The 19,005-nt window shown below is 46.0% G+C and overlaps 1 protein-coding gene and 1 long non-coding RNA gene across 8 annotated transcripts in view; one reads left to right on the top strand and one right to left on the bottom strand.

The window, feature by feature from the left end:
• The window catches only part of LOC105758737 (uncharacterized), a 333,084-nt gene that overhangs the window by 1,825 nt on the left and 312,254 nt on the right, over nt 1-19,005 (bottom strand). For 3 of the 7 annotated variants that reach the window (XR_012057710.1, XR_012057709.1, XR_012057711.1), the window contains 4 exons: nt 12,257-12,312; nt 11,659-11,786; nt 7,036-7,199; nt 6,698-6,829 (listed from right to left, as the gene is read on the bottom strand). This is a non-coding gene — a long non-coding RNA (uncharacterized lncRNA). Of the gene's footprint in view, nt 1-6,697; nt 6,830-7,035; nt 7,200-11,658; nt 11,787-12,256; nt 12,313-12,401; nt 12,651-12,912; nt 13,233-19,005 lie in introns of those variants that run through there. The other 4 variants (XR_012057708.1, XR_003962328.4, XR_012057712.1 and 1 more) reach the window with 4 other exon arrangements.
• IRX5 (iroquois homeobox 5) lies at nt 14,549-18,408 on the top strand. Its single transcript, XM_030282310.4, has 3 exons — nt 14,549-15,246; nt 16,482-16,887; nt 17,140-18,408. Exons 1-3 carry the CDS (start codon nt 14,998-15,000, stop codon nt 17,904-17,906), a joined length of 1,422 nt encoding a protein of 473 aa, XP_030138170.1. The 5' UTR covers nt 14,549-14,997; the 3' UTR covers nt 17,907-18,408.

Below are 19,005 nucleotides of genomic sequence, written 5' to 3' on the forward strand. Positions count from 1 at the left end.
TTTCTGACTAAGCAAGCAGCTTCAAGAGGAAAGGAGGACACGGATTGGGCAAAGAAAAAGCTCTGAGCCTTGCATATCCAGACTAAATCCTGTGCAACCCCAGGAGGTTGTGTGCATGGCAACCCCACTTCCAACATACAGAGTAATTAATTGTATTCCCACATTAAAGCTACCATGGCACACCTCCACCTTGGCAGATTTCTAGCTGGCTTTAATCCTTTCCACCTTCCACATGCCAGGCTCCTCACACCAACTGGCCCTCGCTGACAGCTGAGTTTTCAATGCCATACAGTACCTTGATGCAAATGGGTTTTGCCCTTTTTTCCACCTTTTGCTAGGCTACACTGCCACTTAGTCACTGCACTGACATAACAACACCACCTTCTCTGCTGCAGTGCAGCTGAACATCCACTGACGTGACAACGGGAAGTGAGGGCTTCATCCCTACAGGAACAGAGCTGCCTTTCAGTTTGCAACTTGCAGCATTTTCATGCCGAGGACAGAGCATATGGTCCTTCGAAGGGACATCAAAATAAATATGACAGGTCAGTGCAATCATCATACTGAATGAATTCAAATGATGCCATATCTAAAATGAAATGTGTGCACATAATAAAGATTCAAATGACAAAAAAATTCCCCTACCCTTTATCCCTCTCTGAATTATTTATGAATTCTGCAACTCCAGCTGTTGCCACCAGCCCAAGGACACTACTTCATTTTGGGAATGACACTTCATATTAAAAGATAAGTTAACAAAAGAAAACAAAAGAAAAAAAAAAAGGACACTGTGGGCCTCTAAAGACCATAGAAAAGCACAATACATCTTTTCCCAGCTCTTACAAAGGAAAACAATCAACAATCAATTTTGTTCATATTTCTCAACTTGTTTCCATAATTCCAGACACAGATTTCAACACTCATGCATTAAGTCAGCCATGCCTTTTTAACCATTGCAGTTAAGCAAGACTCTCACAGCATCTTGGATCCCTCACATATTTTTATAGAGTTACCTCAGTCTTACTGTTCACCATAAACTACACACCAAAGACTGCATTTCTGCAGATACTATCTGCATTTCTGACAGCTTTTAGTACTTAAAATTATCATTCCAAAAGAATAGAATATTTGTATATATGGAATTGCTTTTGGGAAAGCAATAATTTGTCCACAAATTTAAACAAAAAGAAACAACACCTCCAAGTGTAGTTTAGGGCACAAAGAATTGGTTTCAAGTAATGATGACACTTAGATGAGCAAATTCTTCATAGTGCTGTCTGCCCACTTGTAGCTGCTCTGATTTGAATTCCATAACATCTGAGTTCTTAGATTTCAAATAAGCAATTTGGCAGTGGGAAGGGGGCAGCATGGAGAAGGCTTAGCCAGTAAGCACAGACAGTTTCCATCACCTACATCAACATGCTCTCCTCTCGCACTTTAAGCTAATCCTGTTCTATTGGTTGGTCTGTAAGAGCAGATAAATAACACAGAGGTTGAGTAAACAGGAAAAAAAATGTAAATCCACCACTGGTTTTGGTTGCTACTTTATTGGTAATGGAATCAAGATCTGAATTGTTACACAAAACCACCCACTACAAGAACCTACTGATGGACCGTGTTCACTGTGAAATTCACTAAAATGGGTCAAACTTTGCAAGTTGCTGAGTGCTAAGGGACATACGGCCCCTAAATATTAACCCTTCATGACTGACCAATAGCCTCATCTCTGCCACAAGTGATATTATTCTGTTCTCTACTCATTATCTTAATTTCACAGTGTTTTCTACTTTTACTTTTACCTAACTGAACAACAATCGGGCTTATATTCTGTTCCTGGGAGATCCCAAATGCCACAAGAACTTTTAACCAATTAATTATTTAGAATTTTTTTGTCTGAGGTTTTTATTTTCTCCTCCATAATCCACCTGAAAGTGGACTAACAATTGTCACAGTTCTAACACAGAAAGAGGTATGAATAAACTGCAGAGCTTCCAAGGCACCAACATCAGACATCTCCAGTATCACCCACAAATTAAAATAGAAAGCCAAAAATGCACCATTTGCCTTTAGTGCCAAGCACATGGTTCAGGCCTGATCTGGAATGCCAGATATTCAATAAACAAACTCATCTTTGGGAAAGGCAGCAAAGCCAGAGCTGTTGCTTGTCTTGCAAGTGAAAAATGCCAATGGCTTGCAAGCAGAGATCTGCTGTTACTCAGTTTGGTACTATGAGCTCACGCAGTGTTATTCAGGAAAAGGAGATGTTGTTAAAACAAACATTTATTTGCCCTTCAGTCTACACCAGAGCTGGCACCCAGCCCTGAACAGTCTCCCTCTTCCTCGCTACTGTGGGAAAGCTACCGAACAAGAATCCTCCCATTCCATCTCCTGCTGCTGGCCAAAGAAACAAAACGATACAGAAACAAAGAACAGGCAGAGAACCTGAGGTGTGGAAAATGTCACTGAGCAGGAAGTTAAGGTTTAACACTGTAACATTTGTAGATCTCTTGTAACATTACAAGAGCCCCGAATTCTCCGGGTCACAGCTATGTATTTCAGTTTATTAATAATTCTCCAATATTTTGGAAATCCTGGGTGCTATGCACAAACCCTCTCAAATCTACAATTATTTAGTTGTAAACCACTCAAACGTACATCACACTTTTTTTCTGAAAACTAGCAAATTAAAAACAGGAACATATCTCACATTCCAGGGTTGCCATTTAACTCTCAATGCCACAGGTTCTCAAGTGCCTCCTGAAATAGTTTCTAGCTGTGCTAAAGGAATGACATTTGGAAAAAAATCACCTGTGTGCTGATAGGAAAACATCCTTCTGAAGATTTTCACAAGCTAGTTGGATGCAATTGAAGTTAGTCCTCAGAAAATATGAAAAGTCGTCTTCATGCCCAAACATGCTCACTAAATGCTTCTGGCTATGACATTATTTCATAATTGACACATTACACACAAACACCCCAAGAAAATATCTTTTTGCCTGTGTCTGGATTACACGGCTATTTATACCCAGTGCTTCTGCAGAGCCTTCCCAATGTTGCACAATGCTCTTGAATACAAATGACCAATTGATCCTTTCACATGATAGGGTGGGGGATTTTTAGTGTTCAATACTTCTAATGTTTAAAAAAAAATTGTATCTCAACATGGTCTTTAATCTAATCCTTACCCTGAACAATTGAGTACATTCATATTAATCTATTAGATGCAGCTCCATACCACACCTATGGCACTGCATAAATTACTGTAATTTAAATGAATTACTGCTTGAGAATTCTCATGTGGTAAGAAACATGCAGTGTTATATGTTATGGAAAGAAAAATGTGCATTATGGTCACTAAGTTTTATACTACAGTATATCTAGGTTCTCATAAACCAGCCATTCTAAACTGTTGAAGGACAAGAGTATGAGACTGATTGCATAGAACACACATCAGTATGTCAAAAAGTCAATAATATGAAATTAAATCTACAGTATATTTAGATATATTCCCATGCCCATATTCAGAATCCACATTAAGAATGCCATTAGGCTATCTGAATAACATTACTGCAAAAGATATTTACACCTATAGTAACTCTATCTCTGCCCTGGATAACTTGCATTTTGCTCATTACGCGTTTGATCTACTGAAACATATTGAAGAAAAAAGAACATGGAGGAAAAAAAAAAAAAGAAAAAATAAACAGAAAAAAACCCTGAAGTTCTTTTGTTACATTACTCCACATATTACCAATGTTTAAGGATGACTTGTTTAAGATTGCACATTTCAACTACCTAACAGTAAAGAATGAAAAGCTTCTTGCTACAAGCTAAAAAGAAAGTCTTTACCATGCTCCTTGAAGAGCTCATTTTCACATTACTCAGGCTTCATTATGCTGAATCAATATTCGTTTAGTCACTGGGTTATTGACATATTTTAAAATAAAAGTATACCCTTCAGCTACTGCACTCATTACGGGTAATTTGTCTTGTCAGGGAGCAGGGAATATTATCCCAGTCTTTCAGGGGCTGACAGCCCATGGAAATACCTCCCCTTGGTTACAACTGTAAATAATTTTAAGGTAAAATATTGAAAAATCAATGACTGTTTCCTGCAATCTGTCACAAACAAATCAATCATAATCTGCACAGCCAGAGAGTATGATTTGAAGGAGATGAGAGCAGATGTAATTCTTGGCTGGAATCTCTCATTTCAAAATCACCTCACATAATGGTGTCATCATTTAAACACTTAGCAGCCACTGCAACTGCCACTCATAACATCTAGTTGGACAAAACCACAAGGAAGAGGAGGAGAAATGCTACTGCTGTTATGTAAACAAACACTTTATTTCAATGGTGGCAACATTAGCAAATTTCACAGATATAACAAGGCTTGCCCCTCCACACACATCCAAGGTGCTTTTCCATCTCAGTGGAAGATTGCCTATAAATTAGCCTCTCAAAATGCAAAGCATTTTAATTTTAACACCAAACTATGCTTCATATAAGGTGAGAAATAATATCTATACTAATACTACTTCTAAAAATATTTTATTCACTCCAAATTGCCCATAACAGAATTATGCATCAAATTCTTAAGAGATTAAGAAAGGAGAATTATCTGAGGTACCTTTGTCTTTTTAAGAGCAATAAGGATTTCAATGCTTCTTTGTACTCTACATATTATATTTCACATCTAATTTTCATTAAGCACACACTGACTCAACTTTAGGGTAGGAACCACTGCAAAGTACATGGGAAAGAAAGTCATAACCTACATAAATTAATTGCTAATATATTTTCAACTTGCATTCAAAGATTAAATGTTGTATATTGAATTACATCTGTATAAAAGATCAATTTATACATAAAGAATTAACTACTGCACTCAGAATGCTATAAACTGACCTTTGTAAATGTGAATAAATTGTGTAAAACTAATCTATTTTTACAGAGTAACACTAATGCTTAGACCAAAACTATTTCCTCATTTCTCCCCCCACCTCACTATGTTTTCACCCCAAAACTACAGTGTTTAAAAGAATTCTCTGCAGATAAAACAGGATAAAACTGTCATGCAACTGCAACCACAGGCCTAAGCCTGCATTTTTTGCACAAACAAAATTTACAAATGCTCATGGAGTGTTTCCCTCTGGAGTCTATAATTTGAGCTCTTAATCTTTAATGTGCAGAGCCCGTTATCACATACTCATTTTAATCACATTAACCTTAGCAACTCCTAATTCTGAATATTTATCTTACAACTGTGAGACTAAGAAAAAAATGCAACCAAAAGATGAAATTATTTTCTCTTTTCTTGAAAAAAATCCCTTAATACCGTTTTTAAAAATGAAAGAATAGGGCATATTGTACATCTAAGTAAACCTCTCCAAGGTTTGCCTTCCTTTAAAGCAGGCTTTAAGTCTCTTTATCTTCTACTTGGAAAACATACATCTCTAACTCTTTATTGATATACATCAAACCCACTATTGTTTGTAGCAGCTGGACAGATTCCCTTTCTCAGCAAAATAAATTATTAAAAAAAAAAAAAAAGAAACTGAAGTCTTAGAAGCAGTTAGTGCCTTAGAGGCTAACTAAGTGTAAATATCAGCCATGAAGAAAATCAGCTTATTGTGGGGAAAGGAAAGCGAAAGGAGGTGGGAGGAGGCAGTGGGTGAGGAATTGCTAAAAACCAGAGTAGCTCCTAGAAATGAGTTGCACTTCCCCACTTTTTCCCCGGATGAGATCTATAATGAAGCTATCCAATAGACAGCCTCAGGCTCCTCAGCCCCTTTCCATCTCCTCCCTGGCCCAGGGAACAGAGAGGGAGCCCGGCTCACCCTGCTAAGCCATTGTGTGAGCGAAGCGCGGCGCACAGAACGTGCGGCAGCTTCCCCCAGTGCCATTCCCCTGAGCCAGCTTCTCATTTCTTCTGACAATCACCTAATTAGGTGGGTCAAGAATTGCAGAAGATAGAAGAGATTCATTCTTCCTTACATGCCACTTCTCCTATTTGTAAAAAGGAAGGCAATGGCTCTTCCACTCCATTGTAAGGCACTTAATAAATGTTAATAATAATTAAGTCAGTCACATCTCTCAGACAACACTGTCAGATCTTTTTTTGCAGTTATTTCAGAACTATTTGGCTCACGAGGGAGCTCCCACAAGCTCCAGACAGAAAAGGACTCACGAATTCCATCCTTCAATGCAAGAGGTCACAGAGGGCTGTGCCACAGCAGACATTTCACAAGCCCTGAGGAGCAAGAGCAGCACATGCTGCTGCACTACAGAAGTTAATAGGTCAGCACCATGAGTGCAATTTCCTGCTGGACAAAGCATTAAGATGCTCTAACAGCTAGTAGGACTGTGAAGACTTTCTGATTAAGAAGTTGAACTAGATTCAATTTCTTGAATGAAAATATGGGTTTTTTTTACTTTTTTCCATCTTTATCAAGAAACAAAAGCACTATTGGTTATGGAAAGAGCTGAAAAAAGAAAGATGCTTTAAAAAAGCTTCTAGCATTTCCTCTAGTACCCACCTTCTCCATTTACTGCTCTCACTCATAATGTTCATTTTTAAGTCACTGGCATATGTTCATTTATTTAATGCAGCTCCACATGATCACTAAACAATACAGCAATGCTATATTACATCATGCAACATTACTGATATGACACTATAGCAATACTCTACCTAATGAAGTTTATAAAGTCTTCATGCTTGGGCATTACAGAAAGATGAAAAATCCTGCTTTGAAACAGCTCCTGCCTTCCAGTTCTGTCCTTCCCTTCTTCAGCACTGCTGAGACCATGTCACTGAGCTCATCTGGAGAGGACAAAAATAGAAAGAAAGCAACATACTTATTACATGCACTGTGCAATTTTCTCAACAGAAATGGGAATAAGGTTGATGTATCTGAAAACATTAATTCTGCATTTTGTAAGTGACTGAACGCAGCACCACAAAGGAAAGTGCCCCTGCTCTAATGCTTTGCTTAATGAATCATATCATACTCATAGCAGATTACTTACCATTAACTCTGAACAGGACTTAATATGGTTAAAAATACTGCAAGCCCAGCTGCATTCTGGCTTGTACTATGTCTCTTCCCATACTCAGGCAGGTACAGGATAGGATGGACTGCTGGGTTCATTTTCCCCACTGTGCATCTCACTGTTTCTCTCTTGGGTGCAATCTAGAAAGACAAAAAAAAAAAAAAAAAAAAAAAAAAAAAAAAAAAAAAGGGAGACACAGAGAATGGGGTATGGAACAAAAATACAATATTTGTCAATAATTCAGACAGCATGTTTCTCTGACAAACAAGGATTACAGACTGAGCAATGCAAGGGTTTCTCCACCCATTGATCCTGTATGTTTGTTAAATCCCACAGACACTGTGTCACTGTGTTAGTGCCACATCCCACTGGGCAGGTTCAATCCTGCATGTTCCAAGAGGTGCACCACAAACAGGTGCCAATGGAAATCAAAGATCTGAGGAACAGGGCAGTTAAATGGCATTTTGCTAATGAAACAGTAACAGCATTAATCACTTGCTCAAAAGCACAACAGTCTAACAATTATATGAGCATGGACACCAACTTACATCTGAACATTTCTGAGACAAGCAGAGTTCTTGTTAGGTAAACTGAGGCGAAGGTTACACGAACAAATCTAGGTCATAGGATGTGCCAGAAATGCAAGGAGAAAACAAACCTGGGTCTAGCCCCTTGCCTGCTATTAAGTTTTCCCATCCCTTCTCAGCCAGTCTAAAAGTCTCTCCACCCTTCTGCAGCCTCCTCTCAAAGAACTACCTGGATGACCTCAGCTTAAGTTTTACTTGGGGACAGTAGCACAGTGTATACCACAGGGAATATCAGCCGAACTTTAACTGAAGCAATAAATTAAATACTGAAATAAACTTAAAAAGCATAAAGAAAAAAAAAATACTTTTAAAATTACTTTTGAAACTTAGGCTCTACAGAGCTGTCCTCTTCTCAAGTGATATTCATGAAACCTAATGCCCACAGGAGCTGGGAGACAGAAAGGTCCTTCCTAGATAAAAGCCAGAAAGTCAGAGCAAACAAAGCAATTCCTGCACTGCCAATATCATAAAGAAATCGTAGGCTCCTTTTTATAATGACAGAGTATTCTTAATAAAAGCTTCCAGCAGGTTTTACAGCTGCATATTATCCAATGAAACCAGTAATAAACAGCACTGTAGAATTATTTAGTGCAACTCCAATACGCCGAGGGTCTCAACCTGGGTTTTATTTATCACACAGGCTAAAATGTTTGTTCTTGGCTTTACAGTAGCAGCCAAGCCTCTAGCTATCTTTTATCCCAGCACACTGCCATCTGGATATTGATACTTTGCTAAGGGATATGAAAGAAAAGCATAGTTACCTAATACAGCTTAATTGAAAACACAGGACCTACATATTATACCATGCATTATTTTACACAAAATTAAATCTGAAGGGCATGAAAATTTCTGTAGATGTCAGCAGAGAATATTTCAGAGGTAAATGATGTGTTCTTCATCTGCACTAGAAATGCTAAAAAATACTGTGAAAAATATGTGGTTACAGGAAGAAAAAGCTTGGTTTTGCTCTGTGGGGAAAAAAGAAATTGCTCAGAAAGGTGCGTCTCCTTCAGGAAGAGCAGGAGAGTAATCAGTCACATGTTTATTAGTACAGTAAACTCTGTTATGATGATCCATATTCACCTTTAAAGGTCCAACTGGTTTGTTTTTCTCCTCAAGCAATAATTTAATAATAAAAAAAAGAACAAAAAATGCTGCTTCTACAAATACATTCACTTTAATCTGTAAAAAACAGCTTCAAGAATCATCTACATCTGCACTACCCATATTAAGGGATACAGGCTAAAAAGCTCTAATGTTAATAAAACCCCAGAAATTATGAACTGTTAAAAATAATTCCTTGGGTGTAAGGCCAGAAAGGCTACCTGGCTTTATGTTTCTCCTCAGAGAGGTACTGCTGAGCTCTTGCAAACACCAGTCATAAGGACTGCAAATATATGTAAGTAAAGTAGATAAAGCACAAAATCTTTGGAACACAACACTGCTATTAAGACACCCATCTCTAACACTCACACTGAAGGCCAGATTCCAGCTACAGGAGCTCTCACCATGCTGCAGCACCTGCAGCCAAAAGGGAATTTGCCACCATGAAGGAAGCTATGGGCTCATGTACATCCCATAAAACAGCCACCCTTCCCACTGAGCTGCTCCTCATTTGCTGTAAGAGCCAACTAACAGTAGATGTGCCTTGCTTTAAGCAAAAAACCTCTTTTAGACATGAAAGAAAGCAGTTTTTCATTTTTCGCTCAGAGTCTACTTTCTGCATATGTCCACGGAACTGTAAGTAAAATAAATCCTAAAGACATTATTAACTTATTTGCCAACAAATTCAGGCAAATAATGCCATTTAAGTTAATTACAGGAAACTTCAAGGAAACTGAAATACAGTTTCAGCTTCTCCCACTACACTGTCAAGATCTTTGGAGTTGCATGCTCAATAACTAGGTGCTTGAAAGACTTGTCAGCTGCACTTCTGTATTTTGTCCCACACACTAAAAAGGCAGCCAAAGCATTTTTTTAATAGAAAAAAAAAAAAAAGCCTGAAACTGATAATCAGGCTTCTTTTAGCAGACAAGAAGTGACTTAAAACAGAAAGGCTCAGAGAGAAAAAGAAAACTCTAAGCTGCCTAATACCCAAATGCTAGGCACAGAAGAGTAATTCTAGGTGTTCACGAGTTTACACCTTGCTCTCAGACCACAAACACAGAGAATGTGAACAAGGAGCATCTTGGGCAAAGGAAATGTGGGAAGAAGAATTACAACAGAGCAGCTGAGGGTGTTGCTCAGAGAGTTCCCCCTTTACCCAGGCTAAGAGCCATGAAACACTGGCACTTCCACTGCACTGCCTGACCTGGAACTCCCAGCACTGTACCTGAGGGAAGCAGCAGCGGTGTCTGCAGGAAAGGGCCCCTAAGTTTTACAGCAAATATTTTACATGCATTTTTTAGCTCTTGCCCAGGTAATAATGTATTGATTTAACATAGAAACAGCCCCCTCCCTCCTCTTTGCGTGCTAATTAGTTTTACTTCTATGGTTGTGCAAAGATGAGAAAGAAAATTTTCTCTTCGTGCCTAATTACAAAAATGAATATTCACATGTATTTATTTTTCTCTTATGAGTTGTTAATACTTTAAAATATACTGTATGAAAAATCTCTTATCAGATGTTTCCAGTAGCAATTTCCACTACCATCTGAGTATCACAGGTTTCTTTTTTTTTTTTTTTTTTTTTTTTTTTTTTTTTTTTTTTAAATAGAACAGCTTTAAATGAAACAGGGTATCTTGTAGGGGAATTACTATTTCTTTTTTTTTTTCTTTAAGAGGATTCTCTTTAGCATCACATCAGATCTCTTGGTAGTATTGTCCCAAACTGAACTGGAGAAACAAATTCAGTGTCTAAGGTCACCTATTCTGATAAAGAAATATCAAAAAGGTTTTGAGAAAACAGCCTCCTTCTCATCTACCCCTGTAAAAAGAAAAAAAAAAAGTTGAAATGATCTCCTAATGCATCTCCCTTCATAATTCATGCCGAAAGATGACATTTTCTCAGGATCTTAATTAAGATAATGATGAACACCTGTGTCGGCATTCTTTGGCAAGACAGCATTATCCATCATAATCTTTTAAGTACTCTCAAAAAATCCCAGCAAAATCGTATGACGGAACCAATCTGTTGCCTCTCCTTGCACTAAGTTTTACATCTCAGACACACAGAAGAACGATTAGATCTTTAAAGACTGCAATAAAAACAGGATCGTTAGATTTTAAAGTTTCAACAGAAAGTAGCTATTAAATTAATTAAATTAAGGTGTATCATATCCAAGATAGCCAAGTTTAACTCCATTCACTATAAACCACCTGGAATCAAACCACTTACAGTTAGAGCCTACGAATAAACTGTACTTTTAAACTATAGTTTGCTGTTACTTTCAGGATCATTCTGCCTCTTTCTATTTGTTTCTCACAGAAAGAAAATATTCTCAGCTGATCCCTACTGTACATTCATACACTGATTTATTAAGCCATTTTATGCTGTACCCTGCTTGCACAATCTAAATGAAATCATGCAAAGGAAATCAGTGTAAAAAAAAACAAATATGCAAATTCAAATGTTGCTATATTTTGGGTCATGTTTTGTGCAGTCATCTTAAATCCAAGTTCCTCTCATAGCAAAAAACCTACTGGAGTCCAACTACTAAACTAGCCAAAGACCCTTTTGGGGTCCTTTGCAGGACCAAGCAATCAGACTGAAAGCTATAAAAACAGGGATTTAAATTATTTATTTACATAAGCTGAATCTAAATTCACATACCTAAATTTAAATAATGTGAACATTGCACAGCCAGCCTGTAAATCTTTCCCACTGTTAAATAAGATTTTAAGGGCAAGTGTTTTTTCTATTGCATTAACGATTTATCTCCCAAAAATTATGAGAAAAATATACCAAGTCCAGAATTTTAATATCAACCTGCACTGTTATAGTTTCATTGGCAGCTGCAAAATACACAAACTCCTAATATCAAGAACTTGTCCATACCTTCAAATGCACGTACCTTCAGCAAAAATGCAGAGAAGCAGCAAATGTATCCTTAAGCCCCACGTTTGTTAACAGCACTGATGAATGACATAAGAGCCTTGAAACAAACTTCTTATTTCCCTTCCATCAAGTGGTTGAAAAGTCCTGCAAAGCAGATTAGTCTTAGGCTTTCACATTTTAATATGCTGCTATCAGAGGAAAAAGTTGCTGTGACTAGTCATTCAGTAAAGCTATCAATGTGCAAATAAAGCAGAAAATAGAGACATATTTAAGAAATGAGCCTCAAATTTGATATAAAGTGAAGGTGACAACCACAGCAATAGAACTATAAACTAAATGTTTCAATATCTTGAATAATTATCTACAGTTCTTTTAAAACTGCAAAGAATATAATAGTGGCATAATGTAGTGAGAATGTCAGCTTGATAGGCACTTACAATCCTGACGGCATAAGAGTCCTATCACTACCGTTTATTAATCAGCTCTGGTATTATGTTTGCAAGGCATGAAAGTATGCATGAACTCACCACAGTTTCGAAAATGTATGCCTACAGAAGAAAGATTAGTGGAACATCAGAAATAAAGAGGGTAATTTTACATGACGTTAACCTTACCTCCTCTTCAAAAAAGTCAGATGCCATGGGAAGATGGCTAAAACTTCTGCTTCTTCCTACAAAGAAAGGAGCACAGAAAAGCAGTTAGTTATTCTACTCACATAGAAAATGAATGTTAAACGTATAAAACTTGACCAGATGATACCTCACTCCCCGAACAAGGGGGATTGTCAGAGGATTATGACAGAAGAGCTTTCGAGTGGAGAAAGAAATGCAGTGCTCCAGAGCGATCGCTATAATGAAGCCGGGGACAAATACCGGTGACACCGTGCAGTCGAAAACTGATGAAAGTGCACACCTGTGTGGATTGAGCATGTAAGGGAGCGTGCGAGCCGGGGATGGACGCGTCCCGTTTACCGGGGCAGAACCACATGGAGTTTAAAGAGACGAAATTCTGCACACCGCACAGTAAAAAAAAAAAAAAAAAAAAAAAATTAAAACACAAAACGGGGGGCGAGGGAAACGTAAGAGGAAAGAGGAGGGAACGGCCAGACGGAGCACAGCAGCGAGGAGGAGCCGATCCCGCTGCGGCCCCGCCAGTCCCGCCGGCGCTCCGGGACCGGCGCGGGACGGGGTCGAACCGCGCCGCCCGTCAGGGGGCGCCCCGCGCCGGGGCAGCGCCCACACCGAGCGGCTCCGCGGGGCGGCTGCCTCACCTCGGGCCGGGCCGGGCCGGGCCGGGCCGGGCTCAGCACGGCCGAGCTGCTCCGGGTCCGGCTGCTCCGGGCCGGGCAGAGCTCAGCACGGCCGGGCTGCTGCGGGCTGCTCCGGGCCGGGGGCGACAGCCGCGGCCCGCAGCGCCTCCGCGCGCCGTCCTGTCAGCGCCGCCTCCGGACTCCGCCGCAACCGCGCCCGTGCTGCCACCGCCCCTCCACACCCCGCGCTGAGGGACAGCTCCGCGGGCCCGTGGAAGGAGCGGAGCGCCCGCCGCCGGCGGGGAACAGCCAGTCATGCGCCGGGCCGGCCGGGGGCGGGCCTGGCAGGCCGCGGCCTGATGGGTACTGTAGTGCAGGGCAGGGCAGGGGACGGGGGGTGACCCTGCTGCACGTCCGGGAGCGCCCGCCCCGCCGGCCTCGGTTCTGCCGCGCCCCCCGAAGAGAGCGGGCACAGCGCGCCCGGCCGGCCCTGCAGCGCGGCCGCTCGGCGAGCCCAGCCTGCGCCGGCCGGGGGCTGCGGATGCTGCCGCCGGGACCGAGCCCGGAGAGACACGGAGGGAGGGACGGAGAAAGCGGGGCGGTGTCGGTGTCGCCTCCACGGCGACACGGGGAGTTCCTGCCCCGGCCTGCCCGTTTTAAAACACACCCCTGCTCCTCGCGTCTCCGCGTACGTCCCGCGGGGGAGCGCGGCGAGAGCATCAGGGTCGGGAAATGCAAAAGTTACAAAATAAAATAAATTCTGAAAATATAAATTGCCCCCCTCCCTCTACCAAAAAAGGTACGGCGGATCCCGATGGCCGGGAATCAGCGGCCGCTGGAGAAGCGCCCTTCCTCAACCGCAAGGGGAAAAAAAATGCGAGAAGGGAATAAATCGGGATATGTTTCTATTGGGAAATATATCTGGTGGAATCACAGGAGATTACATCTTCTGATCGGCAGGGATTTATCCCGGTTCATATGGTTTTAATCTGCTTTCGCCTCGACCCTTCAATGAGCCGAGGGCGGGGGGAGGATACCCGGTGTGTTCCTTAGATCCGCGGGCAAGCCCTGGCTCTGAGCGGTGTCTGCGGACCCATCGCAGCCCCCTCCGCTCCCCTCGGATCGCCCGTCTCCGGCGGCCGGCGCTTGGAAAGACTAAATCCGAGCCCTCCGCGAAGCTGATCCCCGCTCCTGGCCGGACCCCGCCGCCGCTCCGCCCGCACAGCCGCCGCAACAGGTCCGGTGGCGGGTGGCCCCTGCCCGCGGGAGTGACCGGCCGAGCAGCCCAGGGACAGGGCTGCAGCTCTTCCCCGACGAAAACCTCCTTTTTTTGTTAAGAAAATCAAAACTAACAGCACCACCAGTCCGCCGTATATCCCACCTCCAATGATTTAGCGGAGGGAGGGGCAGGGGCAGAGAGCACGAGGAGGGGTGGCTGTGAAGAGGGGGAGCCGGGCCGCTAATAAATCTTATTAAAGATCTATTTTTTTTCATATACTGATTGGGTTGCATTCCGGCGCAACGCGGCTCCGCACGGTATTTAGCACATGCAGAAAGTTGGAGCTGATCTTAAATGGCTCGGAGGTGACTGCAATCCAGGAGCCGGCGCACTTGAGCCTCTGAGCGCTGGGGAGGGCCAGGGAAGCGCGGAGCCCTCCCGCTGGTTGGGCCCGGCCGCGGCAGCCCAGCGGGGTCCTGCCAGTCCTTCCACTGACAACACCCCGCGAAGGAGGAGCCTCGCCGGGCCGTGCTGAAGGCGTCAGGAGCTGCAATTTCCAACTTAGCATCTTGGCAGGACCCTTCGGAAAGCGAGAGCGAGGAGGAAGGGGAAAAAAAAGCCCCCCAGTGCAAGGGGGAGAGAGAGAGAAAGAGAGGAGGGGGGGAGGGAAAGAGGGGAAAGCAAGGGGGGGAGAAAAAGGAGGAAGCGGTGCCCCGCTGCAGGCGAAAGCGGAGCAGCAGCCCCGGCGCAGAGCAAGGTGCCGCCTCTGCCCAGCTGGCGAGGGCGGAGAGGCGCCCGCGAAGCCCCGGCCGCAGCCGCCCCAGCCCGGCAGCGCGGCGGCTCCCTCCCGGCGCCTTGGGCTCCCGGGTATATGTGCGCGCCTGGCCATGTCGTATCCTCAGGGTTACTTGTACCAGCCGTCAGCGTCCTTGGCTCTCTATTCCTGCCCGGCGTACAGCACCAGCGTGATCTCCGGACCCAGGACCGATGAACTTGGGAGATCTTCTTCGGGCTCCGCTTTTTCCCCTTATGCCGGATCTACCGCCTTTACCGCCCCTTCCCCGGGTTACAACTCCCACCTCCAGTACGGCACCGACCCGGCCGCCGCCGCCGCCGCCGCCTTCACTTCCTACGTGGTAAGAGCAGCCGCGGGCAGCCGACACCGCGCCGGGCACGACGGCATCCCGTGGGCGCCTGTCCCCCCCTCACGGGCCTGCTTTTTGTTCCCATTTTATTTTTGAGATCTCGGGGACAAAAGGGAGCGCGGCTCCCCGCCTCGCCGCCCAACTTTCCCGCATCGCCGCCGTGCCCTGCTTCACACTGCTGCTGGCGGCAGCGGCGGGCAGGGCCGGGTGCGGGGGGAGCCGCCGGCACGGCCCGGGTGAGCAGGACTAGGGCAGGCGGGGACCGGTTTCATTCCCTTAAAAAAAAATTAAATGTATAAAAAACACCAATCGTAGTTCTGCAACAATTAGGTTGTTGTGATTGAAAAGGGAACGAACTCAGAACGGGTCGGCGATGGGAGAAATCCGGGTGATAAATCCAGGCAACTTTCCCCTGCACGGCGATAATTGGGTTTAAATATTGCAGAGCTCTAATCCCATGGCCGCGAGCTGCTCCGCGGGGCTGCGCGGGGAAGGGAAGGGGAAGGTAGGGCACTGCGCCGCCGTGCGCGCCCGCGGGGCACCGCGGGGCCAGTCCGAGTGCGGGACATCCACACCGCAGAGCTGCGGCCACAGCCAACGCCCCTCAGCTCCCCCCAAAAACCGGCGACTTTGGCTCAGCTTCTCCTCTATGTTTAGGGCAGAGTTTTACAGTTCCTTCTTTCTTTTTTCTGTATCCTTTTATTTTCCTTTGCATTTTTATTTTTGCCCTTCTCACCCCCCTTTTTTTTAAAATTTTTTTTTCTTGGTTTGTTTCTCTTTTATCTTCTTCTCTCTTTTCTTCTTCCTTTTATTTTTTCCTCCTCCCGTCCCTGGGCAAGGAGGAGCGGCCCAGCCAGCCCGGTCGCCTGGGCCCGGCAGGTTGTCTGCCGTGATCGCAGCGCGGGGGGAAAGGCTCCGGTTCCCGTGCCGCTGTCCGCCCCCACGCCGCGCTGCCCACTTGCTTTTCCGCGCCTGCATTTGGGGGAGAACCGCTGGATTGCTGCAGGCAGCCGGTGTTCTCCGACTAGGGGCCCCGGAGAGCCCCCAGGGCCCTTCCTCCCGGGAAAGAGCCCGGGGACAAGCCGGGCAGGGCCCGGCACCGGGGGAGAGGCGGCGGGGCGCGGGGCAGGGGCTGCGGGCAGGCCCTGGTGTTGCCTTTGCCCTGTCATCGCCGCCCCGCGGCCGCTGACCTCGCCCCTCCGGGCCGCTCTCCCCTCTCTCCCCAGGGCTCGCCCTACGACCACACGCCGGGCATGGCTGGTTCCCTGGGGTACCACCCGTACGCGGCGCCGCTCGGCTCCTACCCCTACGGGGACCCCGCGTACCGCAAGAACGCGACGCGGGACGCCACGGCCACCCTCAAGGCCTGGCTCAACGAGCACCGGAAAAACCCCTACCCCACCAAGGGCGAGAAGATCATGCTGGCCATCATCACCAAAATGACCCTCACCCAGGTGTCCACCTGGTTCGCCAACGCGCGGCGGCGGCTCAAGAAGGAGAACAAAATGACCTGGACCCCAAGAAACCGCAGCGAGGACGAGGAGGAAGAGGAGAACATCGACCTGGAGAAAAACGACGAGGACGAGCCCCAGAAACTGGAGGGGAAGGAGGACCCCGGAACTCCGGACACGGGTAGGACAGCGGGCTCGGCCGGGTCAGTGCGGCCGCGCCCTCGGGGCTGCCCCGGGCCGGTGCGGTGCGGCGGTGGCGGGGCGGCCTGTTCCCCCGAGCATGCAGCCAGGGCGGGGGGAGCCGGCGGGCAGCGGAGCGGGCCTGGCCACGGCGGGGACCGAAGGGTGGGCGGCGAAGTGGGTGGGCGGGTTTGGGGGCGCAGGGCGAGACCGAGAGCTGCCCCCCCACCCCTGTCCTTTCTCCCCCTACCAGGAGCGGCGGATCCCAAGGCAGCGCCGGGCTGCGAGCGCCTCCAGGAGTCCCCCGGCCCCCGGGAGGCCGAGAGCGGCCTCAGCGACTCGGATTGCAAAGAGCTGGCGGAGGAGCGGCTCGACGGGCCGCCCGTCCCCCACAAGGCGCCCGGCGCTTCCCCGCTGGGACCGTGTCCGGCGGGCCGCGGGCCGCCGCCGGCGGGCGGCGAGGAGCCCCCGCCGTACCGCCCGCCCTCCGCCGCCGCCGGGCCGCCGCACGCCGCCGACCTGCACCCGCTGCTGCCCGCCGCCACCGGCGCCTCTGTCATCCACTCGCCGCAGCAGGCGGCCCTCGCCAAGCCCAAGCTCTGGTCGCTGGCCGAGATCGCCACCTCGGCGGACAAGGCTAAGGAGGCCGGCGGCGAGGCGGCGCCCCCCGGCCCCGCCGTGCTGGGCGGCAGCGGCCCGTCCCGCTCGCCACCGCGGCCGCGCTCTCCGGCCGCGCAGTGCCCCTTCCCCAACGGGGCGGTCCTGCCCCGGCCGCTCTACTACACGGCGCCCTTCTACCCCGGCTACACGAACTACGGCTCCTTCGGGGCCCTGCACGGGCACCCCGCCGGCGGCCCCGCCGCCGCCGCCCCCGGCGCCCACTTCAATGGATTAAATCAGACTGTCCTCAGCAGAGCCGAGAGCCTGGCAAAAGACACTAAAATGATCAGGAGCCAGTCCCAAGTAGACCTTTGCAAAGACTCACCTTACGAACTGAAGAAAGGTATGTCCAACATTTAATATCGGCTTCTCCTCTCTAACCCCTCCTGGGACTGTGGTTTTGTTCCTTTTTTTTTTTTTTTTCCCCTTTTTTTAATTTATTTGAGAGAAATAATAAATTGCTTTGGCAGTTATTTTTCCAGTACCAAAAGAAAAACAAAACAAACAGAAAAAGACCAGCTCCCCCCTCCCTCCCAGCACCCTCTTCAAAAGTTTATAGAGTCTATTTGAAATGGCTGGGTGGAAACCGCCCAGAAATGTCTTAAGCAAGTGAAAAGCAAACGAGTGACACGTTCTCTCTCACACACACAAAGAAGAAAGATTTGTATTAAATCTTATTCTGTATATTTAATGTAGCTTTTTTGTATTTAAATTGATAATACAGTATCTTTGAAGTAAATTATGAAATCAAGACAACTGTACAGGCATTAATGTTGTTTTCGTAATATAAATATATACATTTCTGTGTCTTTTTCCGAATTGTTTCATAGTTTTAAAATATATATATACAAGTTTAATTTAATTTTTTATGCCTATTGTTTTTTTTTCCTTGGGTGTGAGTTAAACTATAATGCAAAAAAGAGACAAAAAATGAAATAGGTTATACGTATTAGATTTAAAAAAACCCAAACCTGCAGCCGCCTTTGTAAAATGCAAATATTTAATTAAAAGAGATTTTTAACAGAATCAAAACCACTCTCTTTTTGCAACGGGCAGATATGTGCATAGCTGCAGAAAAATAAAAGCATGTCTTAAAAGAGACGCGGGGCTCCATTTAGGACCTCACAGTGGTACCTGAAGCCTTTTTGGAAGTGGCAGGAAATTTTTAAAAGGTCGGGGGGCTCCAGAGGCGAGAGCCGCCCGCGGGGCCAGGAGAGGCGAGCGGCGGCGGCAGCGGGACGGGGCCGGGTGCGGGAGGGACGCTGTGTTCCCAGCGGTGAAGGCTTAAATCAGGCCACGCACAAAAGCACTTGTTAGAAACACCAAATCGAAGCGCAGTCCCATCTTTTAACCTAATTACTTCCAATCAGTGTCGTGTTTTATGCAAAGCAATCAGCTGGTGAACTTTGCTAATGAGTTCGATTTTCTGCCAGATTTAGCCCGCGTCGCTGCAGCAGCG

The sequence above is a fragment of the Taeniopygia guttata genome, chromosome 11, assembly GCF_048771995.1.
Source record: "Taeniopygia guttata chromosome 11, bTaeGut7.mat, whole genome shotgun sequence".
NCBI lineage: Eukaryota > Metazoa > Chordata > Aves > Passeriformes > Estrildidae > Taeniopygia > Taeniopygia guttata.